Genomic DNA, 12475 nt, shown 5'->3' with positions numbered 1-12475 from the left:
CAAGATTATTATATACATCATATGTATCACTATTGCAATATTTTTCAAGTTAGCAAAGCTAATCAATATATAGCCAGAAACTAATAGGAAAACGAAATTGATTGAAATGTGTTAGAGAAAATTTTTTATGTTTTCAACTGATTTTTAAATTTCTTGCCATTTATCCTCATTTAAACAGTTCTGTCATCAGCATGAAAACAGCTAGTTGAAAGTGGCAAGGCTGAATTTAGCTTAATTAAAGATGTTGAGAATAAATAAATTGACTCATGATCAAAATAAAAGTTTTTGATAATTTCAGCCATCTGTATTATAAAGAATAATTAAAATGTAACTATTCAGTTATAGGTATTTTGTTTTATTAGGCGCTTTTTAGCCTTTACAGAATTCTTAACAATTTGATCAATTTATCTTAATTATCACTACATTTGCCTCTAATTGTGCTAAGTCTACAACTCTTGAACTAACAAATTCAATGTGTATTTACAGGCATTTAGGTGTTTTCATTCTTCATGGTGAAGTTTTATGTTCAAATGGTCATGCATAATTCTGTGTAATTAGACAGAAAGAGAGCACAACGATTTCAACCACCAGCCAATAACCTCCAGATGAAAATGACTGCAGCTGTCGAAAACCTAGACAAGGTATTAGAGACAGATATAATGGTATGTATGGATGAAGTTATAGCAATATGACAACTTACCTTTGCTTATGAAGTAGGGGAGACCGGGGTAGGTTGAGCGCTGTTTTGACAAAGTTTCATAAGTTCTCACCCAATGGATCAAACGACTTCAAAATTGGGAAAAAGATGCAGAGTATATGTGACTAGCCACCACTGAAGTCATTGATGTTAAGAATCAGCTGACATCAAACCATGATGGAAAAGGTAGCCCTAAAAAAACCGGGCAGGTTGATCACACATGGGTAGGGTTGAGCATTGGCGTGGGGCAGGTTGATCATACACGGGGCAGGTTGAACAAAACTTGAATTTGAGCTGCCTTTGAAACACTCACAACCAAATTTATGTTTTTGATGCATTTTATTGAATCTTAGTCATATAACTGCACATTTTCATAAGAATACACAATATTAAAATAACATAAAAAGTTAGTAGCCAAATAAACAAAGGGCTACATACTCAGTAAAAAAACAACCAAATGTAAAGTAATGAAATTAAAGTCACTAAAAAGTACCTTCCCGCTGGTTTTCAGAAAAGTGAGGTCTTAGCAGTTCTAACTAGACTCTTTTTTCCATGTACCAAGTATAATTTCCAACTAACAAAAACACTTAGGCAGTATTTATGTAGTTATTGGTAACAGTGAACATAGCATTGAGGTGCAAGAGATTTGAAAACTTGTAATTTTAGGTAACGAATGAGTACCCCTGTTCTTCACAAATTAGTAAGCAGATAAACTAAAAAATTCTGCATGTTCGTGCAATAACCATGTGTAACAAAACAATGACTGTCATTTATGGATAGTTCAGTCGGCATCAACATCTTCATGGATTTTCATAAAACGATGACCTACAATTGGTTGTGGGAGAGCTCTCATAACTTCAGAGCCACCAACCGAATGTTCTTCTTCAGTTGTAGAATATTTGCCGGGGTTATTCTCTTCAGGAAGGTTGTGAACAGATCTATCATAGCCAACAACGATACATACTTTATATATTGGTTTCGTGTCTTACCGTATACCTTGACCAACACATAGCTGCCAACTTTTACGCTGAAATTTGAGCTAAAGTCAGTTTCCTCCTCATCTGATAGGTTAGGAAATTCTCTTTCTGGTTCTGTAAGTGATGACTCGGAAGTTTTTGGTTTCTTGCTTCTCTTTCTTTTCTTTTTCCCAGCTGAGCAACTGGCTGGTCGAGACCTTTGGTCTGCCTTGGCCATTAGAGGTAGCTCCGTCAGGGTGTCAGTCAGTAAGAGTGTTCAATCTCTCTTTCGCTAACCTACTTCAAGGAGGCCAGCTTTGAGCACTGGCAATAGATCTGAGGGAGAAAAATATTTATCGTTCTGGTCTTCACCGGTTGATTACTCAATCCCTCCAGAGGAGTAGCCTAGACTCGTGAAGTGGACTCTGTTGGTATTACAAAATTAGATGTTGAGGCGACAGGCGTATCTGTAACATCTACCTAATGTTCTATAGCATTTTCCGGCTCAACTCTGTCTGTGATTTCTGCATCTACGAAATCAGATTCTGTCTAGATGCCAGAATTTAAAGGGTATATTCCTGTGGCTTGAAACCCTGACAGAATATTTTGAGGGGTTATGACGTTTGTAGCGGCATCCTTTATGAACTCACTAACATTAAAGATCCATATGGTTTGGTCATGGTTGTTGTGTTATTGCATGCTTTGAACGGTCCATATATCAAAACGCTTTATTCTCTTTAGCCTTTGAGATTGACTGAATGCTAACATGAGATGAGCGATTATCGAGAATCAAGAGGATTAACATAATGACCAAGTACATAAATAATCCCACGACCAAACACGAGCGAAGCCATTGCTTGGGAGATTTATGATAAATGCATATGTGCACACAACTCACGAAAGTTATTCATCAACATCGTCGCAAACCCTTGTACCGAATTTACATCAACAACTTAAACCATTTTCAATGGAGTCGTTTAAGTATAATAACGATACAAAACACATATAAACCTATTTAAATATCTTACCAAGTCTTTATTATATGTAGACAATATCCTAAACCTTACCCATCTGATCGGATTATACACAAATAGACAGATTAATTTGGCCTAAAATCGCATTAAAAAACTTGACAAGCTTTTTTTAATCAAAATTAAGACCGGCAAACGATACGCCAATAAAGCTGTGCGACAGATAGTAGAACTATTAAACAGTGCGCATTTCACAAGAAAAACATGCTCATTTTACTAGTCTATAGCATTGTCCAATTACCGAAGGTTTCAATATTTTTCCATTTTTGATATCTTGCAAAAATATTTAGTTATAAGAATATATTCGATTTTATAAAATTATTATAAGATTTAATTATAAGAATAATTATTCGAATTTATTTATCCGAAGGTTTCTGTAACAGACGTAGACCGTTTGGGGCGTAGACCGATTTACAGGTACAAAATTGTGGTACACAGTTTATCAGCCTATGTTTTTTTTGTCCGATTACCGAAGGTTTCATTAAATTATTTAAAACGTTAGACAAAATTCTCTACATCTTATGTACAAGCTAGGACCGAACTAAAATGCCCCTTTATGGATGAGAACATTGTTTTATTTTTCTCCAGTTTGCAGAAAACCTCCAGACACGTAAACGCTCATACTTGCTTTCTGTCAAAGATCGCTATCAAAACCATTTCACATTCAACACAACCAACTTTCAAACTGTATATTACACAGCAGCTTGCCATTTTACTTCTAATATTGCATTTCAGAGATATAACAAACATATTTCCTTATTTCATTTACACTATACTCTGTCAATTCCTGCTGACAACTACTTTTTCAACAACCAGCACTATCCTTTCTTTTTTCCATTATCAGGTCGTGGGCTGTATGACAGGGGAGTTTTTAGTGATAGAATCTGAAAACTATTTTGTAGTGAAGCAAGCTTTATTGTGACCACTCAGGTAGAAAAGAGAGAGACAAAGTGACCGAGTAGCGAGTAGCACTATAACACCTGAAGATTCACAAATATTTGATTGGCTAACAAAAGTACAAGCGACACTAGCAAACAGCTGTGTGAAAAAATAGGTCAAAAACTGAACATCAGTAGTTAAGAAAGAAAGCTGCTCCTAAATGCTAGACCACCAACTGTGAACTATAAGATTACAAACAAGTCTTCTACAAAAATTAGTTTATCATCTTTGAAATAATATGGCCCTGAGCGTTACTGAAAACAGAAAATTATTTGCTTTTATCTTGGGAGCCCTATCTGGTGGTTAAATTGTCTTGATACAATCATTTCTTGCATGCAAAGCAAATATGGCTAGTAGAGCAGTTAACTTTATAACCATATCAGTCTATTATGGGCTACCTGATGGTAACATTATAATTGCTCATGAAAAATAAAATACCACAAGGCAGGTTGATCACTGCTCAACCTGCCCAAAAATGCAAATGATCAACCTGCCCCGATGTGCCAGTTGTAGAATTTTTATAAATTACAAAACCTGCATTGAAACTAGGAATGCACTATTTTGGCATGCTGAAACACGCATCTTCTTAAAATAAATTGTGGCTTATGAATGTTCAACAATGAATATTGTGTCCAGTATTTGATGCCCAGTCAGCGTCAAATATGAGATAAAAAAGTAAAAAATAGAAAAAACGCTTTGATTTTTTTATCTCATGTCGTCATCTGCTGAGTTGGCATTTATCTTTTTTTTAAAGGTTGACTTGCAACAAAATTCACATTACCGTTATTAGATATGAAAAAATTCACCATGTCTTACTCTGTTGTGTTGTAGGTGCAAAATATGTGGAAAGGTGATTACAAGCTCTTAAAAGCTCAAAAACGAACAGAAAATCGCAGCCACACGAGACCGCCATAGTTGGGATTCCCTTTCCAAAACGGCTCAATTGTGATGTAGTTGTGAGAGATGGTTTCTGTTTACACTTTCTTGCAACCTTATTCGTCAAAATATTTTCACACATATACTTCACGCATTCAATAAAACTATGTCTATTGTTCTTACGCGTCTGTTTTATCGTCATTGTAATGCTGTCACTTTTAGCACTGATATCTTATAACTTACCATAAAAAATCGTTAAACTTTATAACCTTAGCTCGAAAGAGTACATATCATTGTCTGATAATCATGACGAGCCTGTTGGTCACCTGTGATAATCGAAAAGTGCTGCAAATATTATTTGCGAAGTATTGGGTCACATGATCAGAGAACGATTTGACGATTGAATAATGCCGAAACAAAACTGTAAAGTAGCGAGCATCTATATTTGATGCAGGGTCTTCGGTAAAACTCGAAGTGTTTGTCATAAACTAATACTACGATAAGTTTTATATTGAGCTTTATATTGGCTTTTCAATTCACGTGAGAACATACGTGACAAAACGATGACCAAATTACGTGGTACGTCATCGAAATAAAGAGATTCTAATCTACGGCCGCTTTTCGTTTTCGAGCTTTTAAGAGCTTTTAATCACATTTCCACATATTTGGCACTTACAACACAACAGAGTAAGACATGATGAATCTTTTGATACCAAATAACTGTAATGTGAATTTTGTTGCAAGTCAACCTTTAAAGGTTTTCTAACATAGTTAAAGGATAACTCATTAAATAAACATAATACCTGCTGCAAGAATTCCAATGATCAACCAGCCCCAATGATCAACCTACCCCGGTCTCCCCTGGTCATATTTCAGCCAAAACAACGATGGTTTACAAGTAGCCACACTGTTATAGCAGATGCATGATTGGCTGCAGGATTTTATTTTTGCTTTCTGACTCACGGTTATATCCATCATTAGTGTAAAATACAGTAAAATTAAACCTTGAGATACAAGTATAATACTCGACATCATATATTGGAAGAGCGTTTACCTGAATAACTTCCAATTAGCAAAATCAACTTCTATGTTAAGGTACATCATGAGCAAGTGCGCTCACACACACATGTGTGCACACACACATGCCCATACCCAAGCGCCCACACACAAGTGCGTGTATGGGTGCTTGTGTATGGGTGCTTTTGTATGGGTGCTTGTGTATGGGTGTGTGTGTATGGGTGTGTATGGACATGTGTGAATGGCCATGTATGGGCCATTTTTATTCATTTTTCGTCTAGGTTTCCACATCCAGTAGGGTTGGATCCTTTTTTACACTAGCCAATAATTTCACTGATTCAACTCACTTATGCCCGAAGAATAATGTGCTAAGGAAGTAACTAAAGTTTAGTGTAACAGAGAAACTTTCTGGAGTGATTCTCCAATAGTGCTGGAATACATATCCAATGGTGTCAGAAAATTCTGTCTGTTGTCAACAGGGTAAGTGAAATTAGGAAGACAACTGAACCCAAACAATGGAATTATGTTCTGATAGAATTCAATCCAGCAGATATAGCTTCTTGTGGAATAAGTGCCAAAGAAGTCATTGATAAGCACATGTGGTGGAATGGGCCTCTCTTCTTCAGAAACCCTGATGTGCTAGATTTCATTAGGACAAATCGGGTCAACACAAAAATTAATGAGTCTGACCTGGAAGTGCGAAAAATGATTAGTTACCATGGCTACTTTCAACACACAGAGCATTACGAGAAAATTCACTCGATTCAGTAGTTGGAAGAAACTAGTGCACAGCTTAGCATTGCTGAAGAGCTTTCTCAAACAGAAACAGTGGACGTGCAAAGAGTTGAAGACCAATGATTTGAAAGAGGCTGAAGTACTTGTCTTAAAGATGGCACAAGCAGAGAGTTATCCTATGAAAGAGAAGGAGAATCTTTCATCAAGCTCAACCCTAAGATTGATGACAAAGGTATAGTTCTTGTTGGTGGGAGAGCCAGTGTTTCAACATTGAGTTATCCGCAGAAATACCCTATCAACATTCCTCAGGACTCTCATCTAGCATATCCTTTGACAGTGCATTGCCATAAACAAATATCACATTTAGGAAGGAGAAGCACACTCGCAGCAATTAGAGATGCTGGAATATGGATGGCAAATGGAACTGGCGTGGTAAAGCACGTGCTTAACCATTGTGTAGGCTGTGCTAGACTAAAAAAGGCACCAGACACACAACTTATGGGAGAACTCACTAAAGAATTAATGGAGGCTACTCCTCCATTTACAAACGTTGGAATTGACACCTTTGGACCTTATTACGTGAAGGACAAGCACACAGAGCTGAAAAGATGGGGACTTATGATAACCTGTCTCTAGTCTTGAGCAGTTCATATAGAGGTCTTAGACAACATGTGCGCAGACATCTTAACACAAGCCCTGAGATGCTTTATGGCTTTAAGGGGCCCGTTCAAACAATATATTGTGACAATGGAACTATATTTGTTGGAGCAAAGAATGATATTGAAAAGCAACTAGAGATAACCAGTAAGGAAACTAAGCAGTATTTGCTAGAGAACCACATTCATTTAAACTTTAACTCACCTGAGCCAAGTCATCAAGGAGGAGCCATGGAAAGGATGATTAGTTCGGTTGGAGTAGTACTCAATGCAATGACCTTCAAGCTGAAAAACGAGCTAGACACCAAAACCCTAAAAACTTTTTACTTATGAAGCAGGGAATATCATCAACAGTCGGCCCTTGACCGCCACCTCGAAAAGCAATCCCAAGGTTCATGTGATTACACCTAATCATATCTTGACCATGAAATGTCAGTCATTACTGGCACCATCACCTGAAAACTTCACTGAAGATGATTTGTATAGCAGCAAACGGTGGAAGATAGCCCAAGCAGCAGAGGATTTCTGGAAAACATGGAAAACTGAATATCTAGACAGCATAACAATTCGTCAGAAATTGACAAGGATGAAACCAAATTTCAAAGGAGATATTGTGATTGTCAAAGACAACCAGGCAGCTAGAAATGATTGGAAGCTAGGTAGAGTGACCGAAACTATTGCAGGCTCAGACGGCTTGGTGCGCAACCTAAAATCGAAATAAGGAACCGGTTTCTTGATAAAAAAGGGTTACCCATGCACCCACTAACTGTTCTGCAGAGGTCACTACACAGTGTAGTAGTTTTGCTAAGTACTTAGATTAGCAACTATATATCATGCAGGATTATTCATTATCAATAATTTAGTGTGAATTAAATCAACAATTAATAAACCAAACACAAACGACAAACAAAAAAACTATGTATTACAATAAATTTAAGAAATTTAGATGGGAGTGTAGGAAAAGTTGATTAAATTAGCATTCCTGGAGTTGATGCGTAGTCAAATTGACCTAATACGTGATGACCAATGATAGTCCGGCGTTGAGTCATAAGCTAAGGCTTTGCTTAACTCATAGCCTGATGTTTTTCCAACTTCTGTAGAAGGCAGCCAGATTTGAATCATTACTCTCAATTATTAAGTTGTCAATTGCTAAGGGATTATTTATTAGAGATTACAGGTTAGTTGCATATGCTGTTTTATTTTATTATACCATGTTATATTGTTTTTTGTCATGTTTCCTTTGATGTTCAGTACTTTTACTTGCTATCATACTATAACTGTCCATATTTTATTGCATTCATAATTATTGTGCTTAGCAAGTTGGTATAAAAATGGTACTGAAATATTATTTCAGGTTTCATGATAAAATAAAGATTGTGAACCACACACTTAACCAGTGAAATCTTCTCTCTTAAAATCTTTAGTGAATTTAATATTTAGTGTTTCCAACAAACTCTACAGTACCTCTCCTTGCAACCACCTGACACCTCACCTTCAAGTATCTCCTTCACCCCATTTGCACCTTTCCTACGCTCACACCTCCGCTCACACCTCACATCACCTGCGCCTTCGCACCGGTTTAAGAGTACAAACAACAATACTCTGAATGAATCACCTTTATCTATACTCGTTGATAACTATTTTAAGAAATTTCCATTTTTGACAACTGAGTCATGTTGTATGACGTAAACCTGCCTGTAGAGTATTTGTAAGAAATGTTGCTTCTCCTTCCACACTGCTAATATTCTACTTTACTGCATAATTGCCTGACTTCATCAACTTCTCACAACTGCCTTCATCTCGAGCATCAATGTAGGCCTCACAATCCCAATCATATGACAAAGATTGTGTAACAAATACATCAAATTTTTTCTATTTTCACTAATTTTAAACTGAGAAATAATAGCATTTCATTGACTAGCCAATTATAGAATAATAAAGATAATTAGAGAGAGGGTCTGCTGGTAGTCTGTCAATCATAATATTTTTCATGGTTTGGATTTCCAAATTTCTGTTCAGCATCCGATTTGAACAAATTTGAAATTCTTTGTTCAAACACTGACTGGTCCGAAAACAAAAATTCAATGTATAATTTTGTGTTTCTCCGGTTTATTCCCATTAATATCCTCACTTTCACTGACATCACTGGCACCTGAAGAAATTTGGAGCATTGTATGTTGGAATCGGTTTCAAGCGCATCGGTAAATACTTGCTGGTGCTTTACGTATGTCGGAAGATTTGTACCTCAAGCCATAATAATTAGATGTCTGATTGTATGGCCTCTGGTTAAAAAGGTGCAAAGCCATTAGTGAGTGCTTGACCATTTTAGGTTGATGATGACTTTGATTCTCTTGCAACCTTGAACATTGACATAAAGACCGAAGCGGATGAAGATTTTGATCCTAACGACTTTGATTGTCATTCTGATGTTGTATTGGATGAGAGTGATGTGAACTTCAAGCCACCTGAAAGTGGCAAGAAAAGAAAAACATCATCAAAACGTACTGCCAAGCTAAGAAGTTGTGAGTCTCACAGAACTTTTATAATAGATTATGTCCATAATTTGAAATTTTGTTTTCTAAAATGAATTTCTTTGGCCGGTCAAATCAATTCATTTATACGAACTTGATAACCATTATGGGAAAGTCTTCATCTAAAATATTTTAATTATTCAGGCCTCTCATGTACTGATATGTTGCTTTCAAGCTGCTAGCTGTTAATATATTGCTAATGTTTCAATTATATTATATATATTATAAAAGGCTATATTATAAAAGGCTATTCAGCAGCTATATGAGTAACTAGCTCAAATGCAAAAAATGTTAGGATGTTTGGATTGTTTATTGAAACAATATCATGATTGAAGTGACTCACAGTTTTAAACCAGTTATTGACAATTTAAATTGCTCATCATTATTCTTGGAAGTTTGACATATGTATTATATTAGCCGAGGTTGTGACATATGCGAGGTTTGTGTTTCTTTAGGCGACAAGGTTTTTCGAGTTCCATTTACACCCAGGAACAACATTAAGACGATTGTATCGAAAAAGAAAATATTTCCAAGAAGAAAGTGTGTCTCAGCTGTTTACAATTATACAGAGCTGGATATCGAAGCAGATGATGCACACTTGTGTATGTAACTTTGTGATGTAGTATGAATGTGCATGTTTGTAAACATGGCCAATTTCTGTTGGCAGTTGAAGTTTTTACTGTTTTACTTGAAGATGTATCATGGATGGTAGCAGGAGCATGTAGCTGTGATATTCCCTGTAAACTCATGGGTGCTTTTGGTCCAATGTTATGTCATGGCTGTCAAGGCCAAGCTAGACTTCCTTATAAATTTTAGCATAGCCCTTACATGCACTACTTTGCATCTTTATTTGGAAATAGGTCCACCAAGCTTGTTCTTACAGTAGGCCCTCCTACAACGTAAATAATCCATTCCAAAAAAAACATTTACGTTATAGGTGTTAAATAACGTGCAGGTACATACCTTGATACGACACTGTAGAGTAAGGAAGTCCATGAGGTCCTGTGGAGCTTATATGCCAATAGTCCCGGGAAAGCTGATAAAGCCGTGAATAAGCCGTAATAGCTTTAACTCCATTTCGATAGCATCATTGACCTTGACTCCCAGTAGCGTCTCACCATTGCCATAGATACTGTTACGCTACATAAGATCTCAAAGCACGATTACACACCATGCCCCCTCTCCTAGGAAACGGCCTCAGAAGATCTTAATTTCATATATATACATTTATTTCCAATATAAAATCCACATCAATCAAGTTACAAACATCAAAAAAAGAAACCACAAAAGCCGCCTATTTCTGCTTTACGTGTTCACTCTGAATCCTTAAAGTCCATCAAATTTCCCTCTTCTAAACAGTTACTACCCTACTAGTAACCCTACTCTATTCTTGCTACTATTAATACTACTGTTCTTCACAGTTCAGATTGTCATAGCAAAGGTCATCTTTTAGTATAATTATTTTTTTGAAATCACTTTTTTTGATAGTATCCGCATACGACCCCACACTTCGATAACAAATTTGACGTATCCACTAGCGTTCATCTTTTTTTGTACACGAATCACAATTTTTGATAAAAATCTGCCTAGTAGCAATGATTTTCATCAAAATATGTGTTATCGTAGGTGGCAGTTTCGTTCTATGGGCAATGCAGGTATATGATGACCAAGTGTTGCGTTTTTTCCCCAGTGGTCTTCACCAGAACTGTGTCTCCGCTCATTCCTTAATTTCTTGCGTTGCCAATGACTGCACAAAAATCTGGGTATCTGAGGACATGGTTGATTATTGATAGCAGTTTCCTCATCTACACGTCACGTTTATCTAATGTGGATGGAAATTTTTTGATCAAGTGAATTGAGTCAGAGAAGGGATCAACCTATTTGGCATGCAAGTACATGTCCAAACCAGAATTTTTACATCAAACGAATAGACTTCGTCTTATATGCTGATTTGTGATTTATTTTTATCAACAAAATTAGTTGATCAAAAGAAAAAAGCTGGAGGCGTGATGAAGCCCATAATACGCAATAGCATAGCTAGTCGTGGAGTTGGGCTTGTCATCATCGGTTTTATTCACATGTTAAAAGATACAACTTAAGTTCTCTCTTGAAACTGGCTACCTTCTCTATGCCTTTGATAGACTTATGGAGTTGATTCCAAAAAATGGCTTGTTGGAAATCCACCCTGCGATGGACTGCACAGGAAGAAGATTGTGGGAGATTTAGACAGGAATTTGAGAATCGGCTTTGATGTATTTTGCGAGGGATGTAATTACAATGAAATTCTTGATGGGCTAAAAGTATAATGCGATATGAATATAGTGAACTGATAGGTAGTATGGATGGTGATTTGAAAAGAGGTTTGGTGTGGGTGAGGTGAGGTTTTTTGTGGATGGTCCTTATCATGCGTTTTTGAAGTGTTATTAAATTTGTAATATGGGTGAGAGGCGCATTGCCCCATGTCTCAATGCAATATGAAAATTTAGAATTTACCATGGAATAGTATACTAAGAACAAGGGTTTGCGCTGTAAATATTCAGATGTGCGGTAGAGTAAGCCTGATAAGGGCCTCAGTTTTTTAGTAAATATTCGATGTGTTTTTTCCAAGTGAGATTAGAATCAATTAAAATACCTAAGAATTTAGTGTGATCTGTCTGACAAATTGGTTTGTTGAAACTGAAAAAGGTATGAGTGTTAGCTAGATGAAATTTATTTTTGGGGTTTTTAGTAACTTGAAATTAGTATTATCAACGTTTAAGGTGAGTTTGTTAGAAGTGCACCACTTTTGAATAGCGAAAAGTTTGTTATTTAAACTATCTATGCGCTCGTTGATGTTAGAGGATTCGAAAAACAGATTAGTGTCAGCTGCATAGAGCAAAGGTGTGAAAATGTTTTTGACACGTGTTAAATCATTTATAATGTAAATTGAAAAAAGAGTTGGACCAAGAATGGAACCTTGAGGTACACCACATGTTAAACCTTGTATGGAAGATAAAATGTTACCAATAATAGTGTGTTGTTTACATTCGGTTAGATA

At 36.4% G+C, this 12475-nt stretch overlaps 1 protein-coding gene across 4 annotated transcripts in view; it reads left to right on the top strand.

Annotated features, from left to right (window-relative positions):
- The window catches only part of LOC137387045 (oocyte zinc finger protein XlCOF6-like), a 226755-nt gene that overhangs the window by 17429 nt on the left and 196851 nt on the right, over nucleotides 1-12475 (top strand). For 3 of the 4 annotated variants that reach the window (XM_068073325.1, XM_068073324.1, XM_068073330.1), the window contains exons 2-4: nucleotides 559-662; nucleotides 9237-9429; nucleotides 9894-10040. In XM_068073325.1, the coding sequence (XP_067929426.1) occupies nucleotides 606-662; nucleotides 9237-9429; nucleotides 9894-10040 (397 nt within the window). In that variant the 5' untranslated portion in view covers nucleotides 559-605. The remainder of the gene's footprint in view (nucleotides 1-558; nucleotides 663-9236; nucleotides 9430-9893; nucleotides 10041-12475) is intronic. The other variant, XM_068073327.1, reaches the window with a different exon arrangement.

The sequence above is a fragment of the Watersipora subatra genome, chromosome 2, assembly GCF_963576615.1.
Source record: "Watersipora subatra chromosome 2, tzWatSuba1.1, whole genome shotgun sequence".
NCBI lineage: Eukaryota > Metazoa > Bryozoa > Gymnolaemata > Cheilostomatida > Watersiporidae > Watersipora > Watersipora subatra.
This window is presented reverse-complemented; position numbering and strand designations above follow the sequence as displayed.